General features: G+C 42.4%; 1 protein-coding gene across 1 annotated transcript; it reads left to right on the top strand.

The window, feature by feature from the left end:
- Positions 1 to 517: 517 nt before the first annotated feature.
- On the top strand, positions 518 to 19,657 carry LOC115464673 (olfactory receptor 1020-like). The gene is made up of 2 exons (XM_030195035.1): positions 518 to 1,196; positions 19,410 to 19,657. The coding sequence occupies exons 1-2, from the start codon at positions 518 to 520 to the stop codon at positions 19,655 to 19,657; spliced, it is 927 nt and encodes a 308-aa protein (XP_030050895.1).
- Positions 19,658 to 21,792: the final 2,135 nt, after the last annotated feature.

Raw genomic sequence — 21,792 nt, 5'->3', positions numbered from 1 at the left:
TTTGCTGTGTTCCATTATGGCAGAAAAATGGTCAAGTTTTGGGAATGCCCAAATTCCACCCCTAACATACCGGTAGACATTTAGAAAAAAAAGTCTAAAGATGGGTTTTGAAAATAGCGATTTGGATGTGATGCCACTTTGTGCCACTTTTTGGATGTTCTTCTCTTTTGAAAATGAGCCCCACTGTATATTGTGCCTGATGGTCTGTCTTCTGTCATGATGTTTTATTTCAGTTGTAGTGTCAAATATGTTTCCTTAAATCCCAACAGAATAAGAATGGTGAATCGATGGGAAAGGAGAACAAGTCTTCAGTTTCAGAATTTTTCCTCCTGGGATTCTTTGAATATCCTCACTTGCAGCTCCTCATTTCTGTCACCATTTTCCTGATCTTCCTGATCTCTGTGCTGGGAAACTTTATGTTTTTAATGTTAGTGTGTGCTGACTCTCATCTGCAAAAACCCATGTACTTCTTTCTCGGTAACCTGTGCTTTCTAGATATTGGTAACACCTCAGCCTTATGACAGGGGACACACAGATTTCTTTCTGTTTGTGTATGGCACAGCTCTACTTCTTTCTTTCTTTCACTGGTATAGAAATCTTTCTTCTAGCTGCCATGGCCTATGATCGATATGTTGCAATCTGTAACCCTTTACGTTATTTGCTTATCATGAACAGGAGAGCCTGTATCCTCCTGACATCTACTTCTTGGATACTTGGTTTTATGAATGTGATATCCCATACATTTTTAACATCTCAGTTATCTTTCTGTAGGGGCAATGAAATTGACCATTTTTTCTGTGAATTGACAGTACTGATGAAGCTCTCCTGCAGCGATATTAGCAACATTGAAATTATATTATTTAGTCAAGGAGTTTTTGTATCATTTATCCCATTTGGATTAACTCTGACATCCTACCTTTATATCATCTCCAACATACTAAAATTTAATTCTGCAAAGGGGAGACACAAAGCCTTTTCCACCTGTTCCTCTCACCTCACAACTGTTACTCTTTTCTATGGGATTCTAATTTTTGTCTACTTAAGACCAACCTCAATACATTCACCAGGTCAAGACAAGGTTTTCTCCCTACTGTACACAGCTCTAATCCCAATGTTAAATCCCTTTATTTACAGCTTGAGAAATGAAGATGTGAAAAGGGCCCTGTTAAAATGTTTACCTATGAATTACAGTTGGAGTAATTATATGAATCCTTTTTTATATATAAAACAGCATTTTACACACAGAAATAATTAGGAAGGTTTACTCCTCATCCCCTCAAGCTGATGCTGCATTAAATTTTGTATGTTTTTAAATAATTCCCCCCCCCCCCCCCCTCAAACTGGACCTTCCTTGTATCCCCAAATGCCCTTGACTCCTCTCTTGCTCTGTGTATAAACTTCTTAGTAAATATTGCTCTTTACAAATCTTTTATTCATAAGAACAGTGTTTCCATTTGCCTCAGTTGTGAATTTCTGTATCTAATGTATTTGTATATATGGTCACAGGAGGCTCAACTTGGACTTGAGTCCTCTCTGGGTTACATTTTAAAAGATTACATGGCTCCTTCTAGATCTGGTGTAGAAACAGTGAGCAGCAGTGCAGTGAAAATGAGTAGTCTGTGTGCATGTGCTGAGTGTTCTGCATGCTGATGGAATTCTCAGGAGAGTGACAAACAGCTCAGGCTGGCAGTTGGGAGGGAGCTGGATTGGTGAGAAGAACATGTTATTAGAAAAAGACTGGAAGAAAGTTGATGCTGGAGATCATCACCTGAAAGAAAAGGCGCCCACCATTCAAGAGAGCCAGAGAGAAAACAAAGAGAACAGCTAAGTGACTGAAATTATTAAAAAAAAGCACATGAGAAAATAGTAAAGGAAACCTGAATAATAAGTGAGAGATAACTAAAAGAAAAAAAAGAGTACAGGAAAACTTACATGTTGAGATCCTTGAAGGTCTCCAGAAATCTGAAAGACAGGAGAAAAGAAACTTTAAAGAATCTAGTGTTTTGTACAATTGAATATGCTTAAATGATTTAAGTACCTAATATTTATACTTATCTGAAAATGCTCCCAATGTTTCTAGAGACTAAACTGATTTGTGTTGCAAACCTGTAATTGAAATACATATGTTAAATTTGCAAGTTGGTAAAATTTCATTAACATTTAAATATAAGTGAAATAATAAAAAAATATTTTCTTTTTATTGTTAACCTCCCTGGTTGGTGTTGAGTCATTTTGGGGAAACACTGTGACATATTTGGTATCATCATTGTAATACCTTGCTCTGCCACCAGGGGGTTTACACTATCTTTAAAAGCTAAGCACTTAACTAGTTAATCCTGAATATTGGCTTAATCAGTTAAGTTGCCGTGGTCAAAAATGAAACCAGATAGTCAACGCTGGTTGCCGGGTTTAATGCCAGCGGTGGACAGCAGAAGCGCTGCCTGCCACTGACTGAATTTCGAGGGGATAGTTACTATGTAATTACCACAGGTGTGATAACATAATAACTATGGGGTCCTTCTATTAGATTGTAAGCTCTTTGAGCAGGGACTGTCTTTTTTCTATGTTTGTGCAGCGCTGCGTATGCCTTGTAGCGCTATAGAAATGCTAAATAGTAGTAGTAGTAGTTTTACTATGCTGCAGGAAGTACTAGTGTGTGCTTACCACAGCTTAGAAGGGCTTACCATGGGTAGTGTTCAGGCATCCCATACTAAGTTTCAAATGGACGTGCACTGCTCACACGCTGCAAAATATTGTTTCATTTATGACTAGGGGGGGGGGTGTCAATGGGCAGAGAGTGGGCATTTATTTGCTAATGAGTAAGCACATCTACATTACACTGCACTAACTGATTAGCGCAGAATTAACACACGAGCTGTTACCGCCTACAAGATAAATGATGGTAAGTGCACATGCGCTAATTTTTGTTAAAGACTGAAAGCTGATGGCAACATGTGCATATTTGTAGTCCGGAATGGCAATCACCATTACGGCAAATGTAAGCCACATTGAGCCTGCAAATAGGTGGGAAAATGTGGGATACAAATGCTACAAGTAAATAAATAAATAAATAAACATTAGCGCATGGCCATTAACTAGGAAAATGGAAAATCAGCCATTTTCGGCCACAGAAAAAGTGGCCTTAGCATCCAGGAAACACTCACATAAAGGCATCCAGGAAACACTCACAGAAGGGCATGTTAAATCTTTTTTTTTTTTTTTTTTGCTGTAGCTTTGTAAATGGACCCCTATGTTACTATATTTGTCTATATAGGAGTGGGCTTCAGACTCTTCATATATTATGCTATTTTGGCTCAAACTGTACTTAGAGCGGGATACCTATTTACAAGGTAAGAATTGAGCTAAAACAATTTGCGTTTTGATGAATATGATGTTCATTTTCATATAGATATGTCCTTAACACATTAAACATTGAGCCAAATAGCATAATATATGAAGAGTCTGACGCCCACTCCTATATAGACAAACTCAGAATAGTTTAGTCTTCAGAATAAGAGACTACATGAATGCTTTGAAATACCTCTTTTTCACAAACAAAATTAGGCACATAATTGTTTCTAATACACAAACTTTGTGACAGGTCCGTTCAGTCTCACGAGCTCTCTGGCTTGATATAACAATTTTCACTCATTAGAAATATCAGTAAAACACTTTGACTGTAGGTCTTTTGGACATAAAATAATAGATCAAAACGTTTTTCAAATGTAGAATCCCGAAGAATATACCGAGCAGAAGCCTCGACCCAAGTTTGTCAATACAAGTACTTGCGAGTGAGTTATGATTTGATTATTTTTTTAAAAGACTACAACTTTTAATTCTACGAGTTAATAGTTGTATTATCATTTATTTTTACAAACATAATTGATTCAAAGATCAGTTTAAATGGTTTGCTTTGATAAAGATATCTGACACTCTATGAAGATTGTTTTATCCATTTTCTTTTAGAAACAAGATTTTTTTGTATGGTGAAAAGGTAAATTTGCATCATCTCATTTTTTTATTAATATACACATCTTTAGATGTTCTTAAAACAATATATTAATATATATTCTAGGTTGTTTAAAAAAATTTTGTGTCTATGCATTGTTTTATACCACTAATATATGTGATCATCAAATGATATACGTGGAGGGGCATAATCGAACGGAAACGCCTATCTCCATGGGCGTTTATCTCCGAGAACGGGTCCGTGAAGGGGCGGGTCGAACCGTATTTTCGAAAAAATGAACGTTTTTGAGCTGGGCGTTTGGTTTTTTTAGCGATAATGGAAACTAAAAATGCCCAGCTCAAAAACGTCCTAATCCGACCCATTTGGTCATGGGAGGGGCCAGGATTCGTAGTACACTGGCCCCCCTGATATGCCAGGACACCAACTGGGCACCCTAGGTCAGTGCGGTGGACTTCAGAAAAAGCTCCCACATGCATAGCTCCCTTACCACAGGTGCTGAGCTCCCAACCCCCCTCCCCCAAAACTCACTACCCACAAATGTACAACACTACCATAGCTCTTAGGGGTGAAGGGGGCACCTACATGTGGGTACAGTGGGTTTTGGAGGCCTCCCATTTACCAGCACAAGTGTTACAGGTAGGGGGGGATGGCCCTGGGCCCAACTGCCTGAAGTGCTCTGCGGTACCCACTAAAAGTGCTCCAGGGACCTGCATATACGCAGTCCTCTAGGACTTGTTACTTGGCACACCAGTTTACACCTGAAGACTAATCTCTCCGAAAACATCCTTTATTGGAATAAGCACGTTTACTCACAGTTAATTGCAGATCAGAGGTTGTGCCCCACTGGCAACGAGTCTCCCTGGTACTGAGATTAGCAGTAGGTCAGAGCTGGCAGAATGCTGTACAATGCCCTCTTTCAGCCACATTGGCTTATAAAAATGGCCACTACCTCGTGGACTACCGGAAACAAAACAGGGCACACTCTGACCCAGTAGGCAGGGGGGAAAGCACCATGGGAGAAGAGCCTACCAACTACCAACATTGTGAGACTGTAACACAAGCTAGTGAAATCACGGAGCCCAATACCCTACACCCACCACAATGCAACATTGATGTGACCCTGCAGTGCACCCGAGAGCCACATCTGACCCAGGGAAAGGCTGTGAGAGGATCGAACACATTCTGCTGTCATGGAGGTGGGCACGGAATTTGAGGGTGGCATAGAGGCTGGGAAATAAGGTTTTTGCAAGTGGTGTTTTTTTGGTGGGAGGGGGTTAGTGACCACTGGGGGAGTCAGGGGAGGTGATTCCCGATTCCCTCCGGTGGTCATCTGGTCATTTAGGGCACTTTTTTGGGACCTGTTCGTGAGAAAAAAGGGTCCAAAAAAAGTGTCCTAAATTCTCGATAAAAACGCCTTTCTTTATTCCATTATCGGCCGAGCGCTCCCATCTCTGCTCGGCCGATAACTACTCCCCTGTCCCGCCTTCACCACACCTCCGGCACGCCCCCATCAACTTTATTTGTTCCCGCGACGGAGTGCAGTTGAAGACGCCCACAATCGGCTTTCGATTATACCGATTTGGCCGCCCACGGGAAACGGACGCCCATCTCCCGAACATGGGCGTTTTTCTCCTTTCGAAAATAAGCAGGATTGGTTGTTCAAAAATTTTAAAGCATAGGTTACAGTTAGTATAGAATGTATCTGTCAGGCTGATTTTCTCTGTATTTAAGTATGATGTGCTAACACCATTGTTTTTAGCGTTGCACTGGCTTCCTATTGATGCCAGAATATATTTTAAGATTCGTGTTTTAACTCATAAGACATTGTATGGTGATTTACCAGAATACCTGCAGCCCTATTTTCAATGTTTAACTGGCAATGGAGTTTTAGATCTTATGAGCCAATTACTTTTAATTTTTCCATCACTTACAGGCTCATTTTCGAAAGAGGTGGATGTCCAAAAAGTGACATAAATCGTCATTTGGACATCCATCTCTCAGAGACGCTCAAATTGGCATAATTGAAACCCGATTTTGGACGTCTTTATCGGAAGTCCGTCACAAGGATGTCCAAATCTCAAGGGGGCGCATCAGAGGCCTGGTCAAGGCAGGACTTTGGCGTTTCTAAGACTTGGACGTCTTTGAGCCATAATGGAAAAATGCAAAGACGTTAAGGAATAAAGTTTGGACATTTTCACCCAGACCTTTTTTATTATGAATATGGCACAAAAAGGTACCTGAAATGACCAGATGACCACTGGAGGGAATCGGGGGTGACCTCCTGTTACTCCCCCAGTGGTCACTAATCCCCTCCCACCCTCAAAAAACATGATTAAAAATATTACTTGCCAGCCTCTATGACATCCTCAGATGTCATACTCAGGTCCATGACAGCACATGCAGGTCCCTGGAGTAGTTTAGTAGTAGATGCAGTGCACTTCAGACAGGTGGACCCAAGCCCATACTCCCCTACCTGTTACATTTGTGGAGGAAACTGTGAGCCCTCCTAAACCCACCAGAAGCCCTCTGTGCCCACATATAGGTGTCCCTATTTACCCATAAGGGCTATGGTAGTGGTGTATAGTTGGGGGTAGTGGGGGGTTTGGGGGGGGCTCAGCACACAAGGTAAGAGAGCATTGGTGAGATGTGTACCTGGGAGCTTTTTATAAAGTCCACTGCAGTGCCCCCTAGGGTGCCCGATTGCTGTCCTGGTATGTCAGGAGGACCAGTGTACTAAAAATGCTGGCTCCTCCCACATCTAAATGGCTTGAATTTGGACGTTTTAGACTTGGACGTTTTTGGTTTCGAAAATAGCCGAAAATCAAAGACATCCAAATCCAAGAACGTCCATGGTATTTTTGATCACAAAGATGGACATCCATCTTTTTTTGAAAATGACTTTCTCCCCGCCTCTGGATTTGGACATTTTACAAAGACATCCAAATTCCAACTTAGATGTTTTTTCTGAAAATGCCCCTCTATGTCATCTGAAGTCTAAAAGACAGTTCAGTGCAATGTTGTCCTTTCAGGCTGTGTTTTTATGGAATTCATTACCTTTGTCATGAATTATAACAGTTTAGAAAACAGCTGAAGACTTTTTATTCCCTACAGCCCCCCCCCCCCCTACCCTTTTTACAAAGCTGCTCTAGATGCTGCTATTGCGGTAATGCCAACACGATCCATTCAAAGTAAATGGGTATTCAGTTAGTTGTATGGTGACTATTTCTTCCATTAGCTTTTTCTCAAATGGTATGGATGCTACAGGTTGTTCACATTGGCCCTTGATTCTTGTTGGTTTTTTGGTATGGGAGTAAGGATAATATTTCCCATTGATGGTGGAAAGGAACCTCTGGACATGGAGTCAGTTAACCAGTTGTGGATTATGGATTTGAACTTTGGAGAGGCGCAGCTCATGAGGTTTCTTGGGCATATGTCTAGTTGGGAGTGGGATTTAGAGAATTACCCTATTAGTGGATCTAATTCTGACCATTTGATGGCGTGGAAGTTATGTGAGAGAAGATCCACCAGCAAGCGGAAAACTCAAGCACCCCACGGTAAAAACAATAATGTGTAAAAAGTGGGAGTACGACCAAGGATACCAGAAACTGGAAGATGTTCTTAAATAAAAAACTTTATTAAAGGTTTGAAGACTCATTAAAGGTTTGAAGACTCGACACGTCGTGTTTCGGCCGTCAGGCCTGCATCAGGAGTCTGCTGTGCAGCGTGCTGCAGAGCAATGACGATGGAAATCCTCTGAAGATTTTACAGCAGTCTCTTGCACGGAGAATTGCTAAATGGTAATAAGGTTGATTCTTCAAAAATAACGTGGTAGTCTTTAGAAAGACTATTTAAAATGTCCGTCAGAAGCGCTGCGCGCACTCTTAATAATCAGCATTATTAAGAGTGCGTGCAGCGCTTCTGACGGACATTTTAAATAGTCTTTCTAAAGACTACCACGTTATTTTTGAAGAATCAACCTTATTACCATTTAGCAATTCTCCGTGCAAGAGACTGCTGTAAAATCTGGCGTGGAAGTTATCCCATGTCATATCTGTGGGTATTGCCATGTCGGAATGTTTGGTTATTATATATTCTTTGTTGATATTATTGCTGAATTGTGCTCTGATTTTGGTGATTTTCTCTCTGAAATAGAGAGCTAGCTGTTCTGCTGTTGGAGCAAATTCTTGAGTTGGGGTAGTGATTCCATCAATGTTTGTTAGGTTGTTATCAGATTGTAAACTCCAAGGGGCAGATACTGCCAATTGTATGTGTCCATAGCAATAAATATGATTATGATAAATAAAATCTTCACCAATGCAACAAGGCAAAATAAGGATTGGCTCAGACTCTTCAATGTGACTTCAATGAGGTGGAAAGTTTAATCAGAAGGAGCTCAGCTGGTCCCTTCTGACATGGACTATAAGGTTTTGAACATGGCCTACAATAACTCAGTGCACTGAGAGGCCTGAAAGAAAATTATAATGACAATTTCAGTTCAAAAAGTTCAATTTTCTGTGGGATTAATTATAACTCAGCAATCATAAAGTATATTCTATTGGGAGAATTAATTGCACACCTGCACTGGGAACATATTCTGAAGTTCATTAATAGTTTAAGCTTCGTTAGTTACTTTTGATAGAAATTTGTTTGAACTTAACTTTTTCCCCTTCCTGTCCCAGCTGGGCCCATATACTATTTATTTTGATCAGGGAGTTCTGTGTTGATCAAAAAAAAAAAAACAAGAGAGTGAAAACATTTCTTAAGGAAACAGCAAACCTAAAACACATAGATTACTTCTCCAGATTTAAGAGAGGTGCACGAACAAACTTATTGAATCTCTGGAACATTAATTTTCAAACTTTCTTAGGGAAGTGGCAAAACCTCCTGCAAATCAATGGAAATCCCAGAGGACCCTGGGATGGTGCCTGAGCGATGGTTAAAATCTGACAAATTTTTCTTATGGGTCTTGCGCAAATCCACAGATTTGACTGAAATCTGCAGGGATGGAGATTGCATGAATTATTTTGCGTATCCTTGCTTACGCATTTATTTAGAGTCCATCTCGCCCAGAATTTATGACAAACATAAATAACCTTATAATTCTGCCTTTCTCCAAAATCCTTGGTTTTGTAGGTTTTTCTTTCTGCCTAGCTATCACTGTTTTGTCAATTTAAACTAATATGGGAGGTTGCATACACTCTATTTTTCAAACTTTGAGAGCCAAGTACTACGTACATGGCAAACCATGTAGTCCAATAATCAATATGGTGAGCAGTGCACCGGTTGTCAGTTATGCACCAACTTTAAATTACTGGTACTCAGCATCCTACCATTCTATATTATTCACCACGGGACCCTTTTACAAAGTGGTGGTAAGCCCAATGCGGGTTTAGCGCATGCTAAAACTGAATTACCGCCAGGGCAATGCAGCTGCCGGCAGTAGTTCTGGGTTTTGTATGTGCCATTTCTAGTGTTCTCCGGAAAATTTTTTTTTGTGTAGCACGGCGCTAACCCGTTGGCAATTGGGCATTGCCATGCACTGCCTGGTTCATGCCAGGTTATCGTGGGAGCACTTACTGCCTCTTCAATGGGTGGCAGTAAGGGATCCCCACTGCAAGCCAATGCAATAAGAGTTATCACATGGCCATTTTTGGAGGGCTTTTTATCCACTGCTGTAAAAATGGCAGTGGTGGGCAGAAAGAAATGGCCCCTGCCACTATGGCAGGGCCCTTTTTACTGCGGCTTAGTAAAAGGACTCAACCATTTAATAGAATAAATAAGAACATGGAATGGAAAAGAGATCACCTAAGAATGTAGCATCTGTGCCTTTAAACATTTTAAGCAAGTTGATTTCTTTGCCCTTAAGCAGTTAAGGTTGTGATTAAACAGGCACACTAGGGAGTCCTTCTCAAGCATAGTTAGTATATGCAATTAGCAAAGGATAAGATTAATTAGCTGTGGATTATTATTATATTCAATCTCTCATTTAGCATCCAGTCATTTCCCAGGTGGATTTTCACGTCAGTGTTTGGTTACTAAGGCAGTATGAAGGTTTGTGGCCTGCCTTAGCCCCTTGCAAATACTTTAAACTAGAAAACAAGTTTGAGCCATACATTACACCCCTCCTTTCACTAAATTTCTTTGAGTAATAAACTTACAATTCTGATTGATTTTAAACTAATGTATAATGCCTTGTAGCTATGCTATATATAGCCTTGTTATTTCTGTAACATCTCTCTAATCATCTTTGCCAAACTGCCATTCTGTTAATTCATCTATGTGCAGAGGAATCTGAAGACGAGATGCTGTTGCACCATGAAAGATCATGACAGCAAAAGTCAGAAAGATCCAGTTTTCTATGCCTTATTGTTTCTTGGATCTTGTAAAATCTAATAATCATGCATTTGAGGGATTTAATATAACTGTGTTTAAAGCTGAGCAGCCTTTTATCTATAGGATGATTTGTACAAGGGTCAGGTAGTCTATTAAAAGTAGTAAGTTTGTTTTGTTTTTACTGTCCAGCTTCTCTGCTACCTTTAGACAGAATGATAGGCAGGTTGTAAAAATATACTACTTCTGAATGGATTTGTCATGGGGGATATGGAACTTCTGCTGTAGCATGCAGCAGTAATTGTTATTTCAAACATGCCACCATGGACTTTGTCACCTTTTCAATGTTTGAATTAAGACCTCAGCAATTATCTCTCAGACAGAGTAAGTGCAAAGGGGTTTATTAAAAGTTTTCAAGTAAAGAAATGTATGTGCTAGCAGAAATTAACTCAGGGGATTATTCCTAGCATAGCACGTGAAGATAAGGCCTAAGAAAAGTTATGACCACAGCTACAGCACCGAAGATGGTAAAGAATGTATAGAAAGCAGTTGGGAGATATCCATAAGAGCAGTGCAGGCAGAGGCAACCAGGCAGACCAGCAGGGTCACATGCCGGCTGATATTCAGTCCGCATTGACCCCTAGGGTGCCCAGTTGGTGTCCTGGCATGTCAGGGGGACCAGTGCACTACAAATGCTGGCTCCTCCCACGACCAAATGCCTTGAATTTCGCCGGGTTCGGGATGGCCAGCCATTTTTTTCAATAATACGGTTCCGGCCAGCTGTTGCGGCGATTATGCCCCTCCACGTGCTAATATTCAGAGCGAGATAGCCAGTTCTCTCTGCTGAATATTAGCACTTAGTGCATAGCGGCTAACTGGCTATACTGCATGATATAAGCGGATAGCCACAAATACAGTGCTTCACTGGCTAAGTTTACTGGCCAAATCGGACTGCCTAAATAGCAGTCCTATCTTTGGCCACTATAAACTTAACCAGCCAGTGCTGCATATTAACTCAGCTGGCTAAGTTTAAGCTGGCCAAAAATAACCTGGATGTTTAATGCCGGTCACCGGAAATGGCCTGGCATTGAATATCTGGGCTCAGCATCAGTTGTGGCTTGCCTCCCATGGGCTGAATATCGGACAGTATAAATTCAATTCCCCCCCCCCCCCCCCCCCCCTTCACCAAAGGAGAATAGGAGCTGAATGTTGGAATTTAACAAATAGCTATTGTCATGAAAGTGAAAATTTGTCTTCTGTTTGGATTGTTTTCATACACCTGCCATGTAAATCAGCTATTCACTCACGGGATATACTGGAGGTTAAATAAAAACAGGAACTTTTACTGTTAAATTGTCTTTGGCCGTTTTCAAATCCAGGCTAAAAGCCCACCTCTTTAATGCTGCTTTTGACTCCTAACCACTAGTCACTTGCCCTGTACCCTTTTATCCCCACCTCTTTAATTCCCTTACCTCTTAGTTGTTCTGTCTGTTTGCCTGTCCTATTTAGATTGTGAGCTCTTTGAGCAGGGACTGTCTTTTCATGTATGGTGTACAGCGCTGTGTATGCCTTGTAGCGCTATAGAAGTGATAAGTAGTAGTAGTAGTAAATCCAATATTTTCAGCTATAAACTGGCTCTGCATGTTTCTCCTAGAAATCTCCACTTTTCCTACCATCTTCATTACATAGAGGAGCATAATCGAACGTCGCTCACGAAATAGATCACCGGCGATCTATTTTGGCAGCAGCGCAACAGTTGGCCAGAACTGTACTATCGAAAAAAATGGCCGGCCATCTTTTTTTTCGATAATACGGTTTAGCCCGGCCAAATGCCAGAGTTCGCCGGGTTTTGAGATCGCCGTTTTTGTTTTTCAGCGATAATGGAAAAAAATGCCAGCCATCCCCAACCCGGCGAAATCCAAGGCATTTGGTCATGGGAGGAGCCAGCATTTGTAGTGCACTGGTCCCCCTGACATGCCAGGATACCAACTGGGCACCCTAGGGGTCAGTGCGGTGGACTTCAGAAAAAGCTCCCACATGCATAGCTCCCTTACTTTGGGTGCTGAGCCCCCAACCCCCCCAAAACCCACTACCCAAAAATGTACAACACTACCGTAGCTCTTAGGGGTGAAGGGGGCAACTACATGTGGGTACAGTGGGTTTTGGATGGCTCCCATTTACCAGCACAAGTGTTACAGGTGGGGGGGGATGGGCCTGGGTCCGCCTGCCTTAAGTGCACTGCGGTACCCAGCCTCTAGGATTTGTTGCTGCTGTATAACCTTGGTACACCAGTTGACACCTGAAGACTAATCTCTTTGAAAAAGTCCTTTATTTGAATAAGAACGTTTACTCACAGTTAACTGCAGATCAGAGGTTGTGCCCCACTGGCAAAGAGTCTCCCTGGTACTGAGATTAGCAGTAGGTCAGAGCTGGCAGATTGGTGTGCAATGCCCTCTTTCAGCAACATTCAAGGTAATAACCACGTTCTCTAACGTGGGTAACACATGAAAGGGATCTAAAACGGGCTTACAAAAATGGCCACACTCTGACCCAGTTAGCAGGGGGAAAAGCACCATGGGAGTAGAGCCCACTACCTTACACTCACCACAATGCATTGCTGATGTGACTCTGCAGTGCACCTAACAAAAAAGGTGTCTCATTCACCCGAGAGCCACATCACAACCAGGGAAAGGCTGTCAGAGGATAGAACGCATTCTGCTGTCATGGAGGTGGGTACGGCATTTGAGGCTGGCATACAGGCTGGAAAAATATGTTTATAATTGTGTTTTATAGTGTGGGAGGGGGGTGGTGACCACTGGGGGAGTACGGGGAGGTCAACCCCATTCCTTCCGGTGGTCATCTGGTGAGTTGGGGCACCTTTTTTGAGGCTTGGTCGTAAAAATAAAAGGACCAAATAAACCCGGCGAAATACTGCTTAACGCTGCTTTTTTTGTTTCCATTATCCGCGAAAGCCGGCCATCTGGTAGCCACGCCCATGCCCGCCCATGTCCTGCCTTCGCTACACCGCTGACACGCACCCTTGAACTTTCGCCGGCGAGGCGACGGGAAGGTGGCGATGCTGTCTAAAAAGCCGCTTTCGATTATACCGATTTGGCCGCTTTTGAGAGATCGTCGGCCATCTCCCGATTTATGTCGGGAAATGGCTGGCAATCACTTTCGAAAATAAGCCTGATAGTAACGTAGTAGATGACGGCAGATAAAGACCTGTTCTGTCCATCCAGTCTGCCCAACAAGATAAACTCATTGTATGAGCTACTTTATGTGTATACCTGACCTTGATTTGTCCTTGCCATTTTAAGAGCACAGACTGTAGAAGTCTGCTCAGCACTAGCTTTACTTCCCAATTACTGGTGTTGCCATCCAATCTCCACTAAGCTTCACAACTAATAGTGTTCCTCTGTATAGCAGAACATCCACTTAGAAGTTAATTCTATTATGACATTTCCTAATTTTTGAGAATTCCATAACACTAGTTAAATTAGTCCATTGATGGCTGTCATGGAGGGGCATTTTCAATATGATGTCTAAATCCAACAGTAGCAAACATGGGCATTTAAGAACCTGAACAATGTCTATCTTTTGTTTTGAAATGGCCATTTTCTAGATGTTTTGTGCAGGGCCGCCGAGAGCCAGAGCCGGGCCTGGGACAAGGCAACACCCGGGCCCCCCCCCCCCACCCGAGGTCATCGTCGCCGCCGCCGAACCCCCCACCCGAGGTCGCTGGCCCCCCCTCCACCCGCTATTGGGCCGGGCCCTGAACTAACCTTAAACGCCTCCTTTCAACATCTTCGCAGCAAGCAGCAGCAGGGCAGACCTCTCCTTCCTTCCGTGTCCCGCCCTCGCGGACGTTACATCAGGCGAGGGCGGGACACGGAAGGAAGGAGTGGCCTGCCCTGCTGCTGCTTGCTGCGAAGATGGTGAAAGGAAAGGAGGCGTTTAAGGTTAGTTGAACTTAGTTCCGGGAGCGACGGCAGGCGGGCCGGACTGCGGTGGCGGCGGGCCCCCTCCGTAGGCCCAGGCCCGGGGACTTTTGTCCCCCCTGTCCCTCCCTCTCAGCAGCCCTGGTTTTGTGCTCAGTGAGTCTCATTTTGGACCATTTTTGAAAAATAAAAGTCCAAGTGAAAAAGCTCGCAAAATAAGCCATTTGGATGTAGGAGGAGCCAGCATTCTTAGTAGGCTGGTCGCACTGACATCCCAGTAGAGCACAGGAGCACCATAGAGGGCACTGCAGTGAACTTCACATAAAAGGTCCTAGGTACACATCTCACCATTAGCCCCTTATATTATATGGTGAGTCCTCCAAAACCCACCAAAAACCTATTGTGCCCAACTGTACATCACTACAATAGCCCTTATACCTGCAAGTTTCACATATATTTGGGTATAGTAGGTTTTTGGTGGATTTTGAAGAGCTCACACTTTCCTCCACAAGTGTAACCCTTGTGATTTGGATACAATTTAGATGAACTGCATAGAAACATGTCTTAAAATGAGTTTTGAAAATAGCGATTTGGACATTTTGGAGGAAAAAAATGTCCAAATGCCGCTTTGTGACGCTTTTTGGATGTTTTCCTGTTTCAACAATGAGTCCCATAGTATTATATTGGTTCTTTTACTTTTCTGTGAACAAACATTCATATCTCTGAGTTTCATTATGGAACCTGAGCTGGTGTTCATTGGGGCTGAACCCATTGAAACCATGTGATTGGCACCCAACATTGTATATTAAGGGTGAAAGTTGGATTTACTTAGAAAGTGTTGAGTGAGTTCATTACAGGAATTACAGGCTGTGGTACATGATCCGTGCAATCTGAAGATGCATCTAGAGCATTATTGGGAAGCAACTGGATGCAGCATCTGTTCCTCCACATTGTGGTACCCTGTTTTGTGTAAGGCCATGGTGTTGACGATTCTTTAATCATTGTCACTGTTGTATTCCAATGTTTTCCTCCATCCAGTTTCAGTTAAATGTTATCTTTAGATACTAGGTAGGGTAAAGGATGAGCATTGTGCTGCCTCTTGAAAATATAGGAATTGGAATTTTTAGCTTTGTCATCCAGCCCATGTACCTTTTCTAAGGTAAACTATTTTAGGAAAAGATTCTCTGTTAGACTGGGTAGAGTCAGTCTAATTTCTACACCAATCAGCACTGTCCAAGACTCAGTCACGATATTGGAAATTAAGGGGCTCTTTTACTAAAGGGCATTAAGGGGTAAATTTATAAATGGCGCCTAAAAAATCAGCACCAAAACCCGACTTAAGCGGTATTCTATTAGCTGCGCCTAAAGTTTGTCGTGGTTTATAGAATACATACTTCATCCTTAAGCGGAAAGTCACATGTAAATTTAGGCACAGCTATTTGAACTAACAAAAAAGTGATGCAAATGTGCACAAAGCACCATTATTCTGTAATTACACGTTACTCAACGCCATGCCGTGTTCTGCCCTGAAACGCCCATGACCCTCCCATTTCTGCACCCCCTTTTTTAGGACACGCATAAATTTTCAGTGCAGACCCTATACTTAACTTTACACAAATTGAACTAACAAAAAAGTGATGCAAATGTGCACAAAGCACCATTATTCTGTAATTACATGTTACTCAAAGCCATGCCCTGTTCTGCCCTGAAACGCCCATGACCCTCCCATTTCTGCACCCCCTTTTTTAGGACACTCATAAATTTTCAGTGCAGACCCTATACCTAACTTTACACAAATTGGTCCCAGTTAAATCTAATTAGTACTAATAAAAGAATGCATGCAAAGCTGGAATGCATCTAGATTTGTGTGCACAATTTTTGGCGACTTTTACAGAATCAGGGGGTAAGCCCTTAATGCTCAGTTAGTTATACTAACAGGCTACTGCAGAACATGTTAATTTATTTTGTAGCATTTTAGCTGTTCATGCACAGTATCCTGCATGTTACCTATTTTTTAAAACTACTTTTAGGAGGAGGCTTGCCATAGTTGGAGAGTGGGGATTCCCATGTTATCCAGGTAGCACACTGGGATTAGCTCTCACTCCTCCTAAATAGGAAGCAGTAAGTGCTTCCACATTAATTTTGCACAGGTATTGCATGTTAATGGGAACATTTACCCCCTCCCCCCAACAATTCTATATATCACTCTGATATTTCTATGCAGAAATCAAAGTATATTTCATAACAATGTGCATAACCTAGTTGGTTCAATAACTGGATGTTAACGAGCAATTATCTGCACTAATTTACATGCACCACTTGCTAAGCATGTTCTATAATGTGGTGCACGTAAAATCTAATATGCACTGCTGAAAAGAGGGTATGGCTATGGGCATGGAATGGGTGGATCATGGACATTCTGAAAAACAACGCACAGGGTTATAGAATAAAACTTGTCAGTGCCTAACTTAGGCACCAGTATTTATACCAAGGTTTACTTGGTATAAATGGATATGCCTAGAGTTAGGCACCGTCATGGCCACTAGGCATATTCTACAAACTCACTAGGCATATTTTATGAACTGCAACTAGATATAGGCATGATCTATCAAATATGCCTAGGTGGAAATTTTTTCAGCTCCAATTTTTCAGGTGCCATATAGAGAATCGGGGTCCCATTTCACTAGTCCAAAACTTTCAGGCTTTATCAAGGAAGTGTGCTTCTGCCATTATCTGAAATTTTCAGGATTATTGCCTTTTTTAATGTGGACTTTTGATTGGTTGATTTCAGACAATGGCTTAAGCACATTTCCTTGATAAAACCTGAAAGTTTTGGACTGGCGAAATGGGACCTCGTCAGAGGACATAGAAGATGTGGAGGGGCACTTTCAAAAGGGACGTCCTAGTTGCAATTTGGACGTCCTTGCAAAACGTCCCGATCCAAAGGCGGGGAAACCCGTATTTTCGAAACAAGATGGACGTCCATCTTTCATTTTGAAAATACCGCCAGGGACGTCCAAATCCTTAAATTTGGTTGTCCTTAGAGATGGACGCCCTTAGACACGGACGTTTCTGATTTTCAGTGGTTTTCGAAACCAAAGATGTCCATGTCAGAAACAACCAAATGCAAGCCATTTGGTCATGGGAGGAGCCAGCATTTGTAGTGCACTGGTCCCCCTGACATGCCAGGACACCAACCAGACACCCTAGGGGGCACTGCAGTGGACTTCATAAATTGCTCCCAGGGACATAGCTCCATTAACTTGTGTGCTGAGCCCCCCAAACCCCACAACCCCCAACAGTACACCACTACCATAGCCCTTACGGGTGAAGGGGGCACCTAGATGTGGGTACAGTGGGTTTCTGGTGGGTTTTGGAGGGCTCACTGTTTCCTCCACAAACGTAACAGGTAGGGGGATGATGGTGCTGGGTCAGCCTGTCTGAAGTGCATTCACCCACTAAAACTGCTCCAGGGACCTGCATACTGCTGTCACGGACCTGAGTATGACATCTGAGGCTGGCACGACATATTTTTAAAGATTTTTTTGAGGGTGGGAGGGGGTTAGTGACAACTGGGGGAGTAATAGGAGGTCATCCCCGATTCTGTCCGGTGGTCATCTGGTCAGTTCGGGCACCTTTTTGTGCCTTAATAGTAATAAAAACAGGTCCGGGTGAAAACACCCGAGTGTTTGTCAGGAACGTCCTTCTTTTTTTCCATTATGGGTCAAGGACATCCAAGTGTTAGGCAAGCCCAAGTCCCGCCTTCCCTATGCCTCCGACATGCCCCCTTGAACTTTGGCTGTCCCTGCGATGGAGTGCAGTTGGAGATGTCCAAAATCAGCTTTCGATTATACCGATTTGGACGTTTCTGAGAGAAAGATGTCCATCTTCCGATTTATGTCGAAAGATGGGCATCTTTCTCTTTCGAAAATGAGCCCAATAGAAGGTAAGTGCTATATGCTAAGATATTAAAAATTTTAAAATTTAAAAAGAGAAAATTAAAATAAATTCAAAAGACAATATATAGACACACACACGGAGGTTTTTTTTATCCGATGAAGAACGAGAAGACATGAAATGAGGTTGAAGGGGGGCAGCCTCAGGAAAGATGTCAGGAAGTATTTTTTCACAGAGAGGGTGGTGGATGCTTGGAATGCCCTCCCACGGGAGGTGGTGGAGATGAAAACGGTAACGGAATACAAACATGCGTGGGATATGCATAAAGGAATCCTGTGCAGAAGGAATGGATCCTCAGAAGCTTAGCCGAAATTGGGTGGCGGAGCAGGTGGGGGGAAGAGAGGTTGGTGGTTGGGAGGCGAGGATAGTGGAGGGCAGACTTATACGGTCTGTGCCAGAGCCGGTGATGGGAGGCGGGACTGGTGGTTGGGAGGCGGGAAGTACTGCTGGGCAGACTTGTACGGTCTGTGCCCTGAATAAGGCAGGTACAAATCAAGGTAAGGTATACACATATGTTTGTCTTGATGGGCAGACTGGATGGACTGTGCAGATCTTTTTCTGCCGTCATCTACTATGTGTTCTGTGAGTCATGCAATCCTTTAAATTTTGACCACAGACAGACAGAGGCTTTTTCCTCTTTAAAGAAAAAAGCTAAAGGAATGTTCAGCCATCACCACAGTTTAGGCAACCACGTGTATATTTAAGAGGTGGTCTTCATTAGTTAGTGGTTGTAGTTTTGAAGTGATTAAAAGTGATCTTTATATTATTTGAATGCATGGCTAATTCCTGGAAAACTGGTTTTAGGTTTTCTGCGGAAAGAGTTTTGATGAGTTCAGTTCACCGATGTTAACCTCTCATGTTAGGTTCAATCAGACAACAATGGAAGTCGCTGATGATAAAGTTTAGAGCCACAATGAAAATAAGCCTCCCCAGCCCGCCACTGCCCCGCCCCCGCCGTACCTTTAAATATTATATTTTTGCTGGAGTCGCGGGCAGCATTGAAGGCATCAGCAGGCTCATCGCGCTTCCAGCAGCCTTCCCTCGCAAGTCGGATGATGGCTCCGCCCTCTTCTGACGTATTTCCTGTTTCTACGAGGGCGGGGGCGGGGCAGTGGCGGGCTGGGGAGGCTTAGCCTCCCCAAGCCTCTTATACGGGGCGCCTATGTCTTCTGATCATTCCCTTTTATCAAAAGGTTTGTCTTTTGTACCAGCAAAGAGTTTTGATGCCTTTCAGTTCAACATAGACATGGAAAGATTCATCAGACGATTTCATCTTCATATTTATTTTGATAAAAAGGAGGAGAATTATGATCGCTTAAGACTATGTTCCAAATCCTCTTGGATTCCACCCATCCCTTTGGATCCTATTGTGAGAATTTTCAAAGAAGTGGTGATAAGAGAACTACTAGCTACTTGCCAGATACAGCAGTTTGTGGACAATTTATCTAAAGATGAGTGAGACTGAGATGAGTGAGACTAAAGGAGATTGAGAGATAATGAACAGATAGTTATTAAAAGAGCTGACAAGGGAGAAGTGGTGACCATACAAAATCGAATTGATTCTATACATGAAATAGAAACTCAGCTGACAGAAGAACAAAAAGAGGATATCCCTCAAGCATTATAAAGAAAGCATACACCAGAGCTAAATACAATGAGAGGGAATTTTTGTTGATGGAAAAAGAGTCACTGAACAAAACAGTAGAAGATGAATCTGAGATCTTTGTATTAAGATTTGCTAGGGGTGGTGAAGCGGTGGGCAAGATAAATAAGAAAAATTGGAATATTATTTAGACGAAGCCTCTGTTTCAACATAGCAAAATACGGTTAGCTTGAATCTGAAAGAGTTGTTTAGTCCAGCCAGTGCTTTTTTTGTAGAAAAAAAGGTGCCAGTACTCATTATGGGCGGGCCACCACATATGGCCCCACGTAACACTAGACTACTCCTCAACTACACACAAGAGGTGCCCCAAATGAACAGATGATCACTGGAGGAAATTGGGGATCACCACCCCTTACTCCCCAGTGGTCACTATCCTCCTCCCATCCCAAAAAATGTGATTAAAAATATTACTCGCCAGCCTCTATGCCAGCCTCAGATGTTATACTTAGGTCAATTAGAATAGCATGCGTGTCCCTGAAGTAGTCTAGTAGTGGTGCAGTGCACTGCAGACAGATGAACCCAGGCTTCTACCTCCCCCTACTTGTTACACTTGTACAAGAAACAGTGAGCCCTCCAAAACCCACCAGAAACCCACTGTACCCACATATTGGTGCTCCCTTCACCTGTAAGGGCTATGGTAGTGGTTACAGTTGGGGGTATTGGGTTTTGGGGGAGTTTGGGAGGCTCAGCAGACAAGGTAAAGGAGCAATGGTGAGATGTGTACCTAGGGGCATTTTATAAAGTCCACTGCAGTGCCCCCAAGGATGCTCTATTGCCTTCCTGGGGTGCCACTTTTCCACTTTTCTACCTGATGCCAAACTTTCTATTTTTTATAACATCTGAGCCTTGTGTCTATTGTTTATCATTAGATTTGGGCTTTAAATTCAGATCTATAGATGAAAAGGAGGTCTCATTACATATATCTAAATACCAGAGTGCTTTTTTTTCCATACTTCATAGCAAGAGTGTACATTCCCTAATTACCTATCCCAATGCAACTGAAGCTTTTACCGCCTCAGTACATGTAAATGGTTTCATCCCTGTGTGGATTCTCTGATGCCATGTGAGGCTTTCTTTCTAACCAAAGTTTTTACCAAACTCAGGACATGTAAATGGTTTCACTCCTGTGTGTATTCTCTGGTGCATTATGAGGTTTACCTTCTGACCAAAGCTTTTACCAGACTCTATACATGCAAATGGTTTCTGTCCCGTGTAGACTTTCTGATGCACTTTGAGAGTTACATTACAACCAAAACTTTTACCACACTTAGAACATGTGAATGGTTTCATTTTATTATGGATTTTCTTGTGTATTTTGTTTGTTTTGCATTTGGATGTATTTGTTTGAAAATGGACCAAAAATTAAAACATCCAAATCACAAAACATTTTTCAGCATTTTCAAAAGGAAAAGATAGATTTTTTTTGTAGAAAATTACCTTTGTAAAACATCCAAATTCAGACTTAGATGTCATATCCAAAAATGCCCCTTGTGCATTTGACTTGCTCAAAGTCACAAGGAGCAGCAGTAGAAATAGAACCCATGTTGCCAGGATCAAAGCCCACTGCATTAACCATTAAGCCACTCCTCCTCTGTTTTGGACAGCTTGCATTTGAAAGTCTTTTGTTCAAAAATGGAACAAAAAAAGGACGTCCAAATCACAGGGCGTCCATAGTATTTTTGAGCACAAAAGATAGTCGTCCATCTTTTTCAAACATGACCTTCTTTCCTGTTCGGAATTTGGACGTCTTTGTAAAACATCCAAATTCTGATTTAGATGTTTCTTTCAAAAATGCCCCTCCACGGAACACACCTCTGATCCCCATCAAACATATAAATGACAAGTGACCGACTTACCCGCAAATGCGCAGTAGAGACTTCCCTCTCTGTCCCGCTCTTGTGTCAAGACGTGATGACATCAGAGGATGGAAC

The sequence above is a fragment of the Microcaecilia unicolor genome, chromosome 3, assembly GCF_901765095.1.
Source record: "Microcaecilia unicolor chromosome 3, aMicUni1.1, whole genome shotgun sequence".
NCBI classification, from domain to species: Eukaryota; Metazoa; Chordata; class Amphibia; order Gymnophiona; family Siphonopidae; genus Microcaecilia; species Microcaecilia unicolor.
Note: the sequence above shows the minus strand (reverse complement) of the source record. Positions and strands in the feature narration are given on the sequence as shown.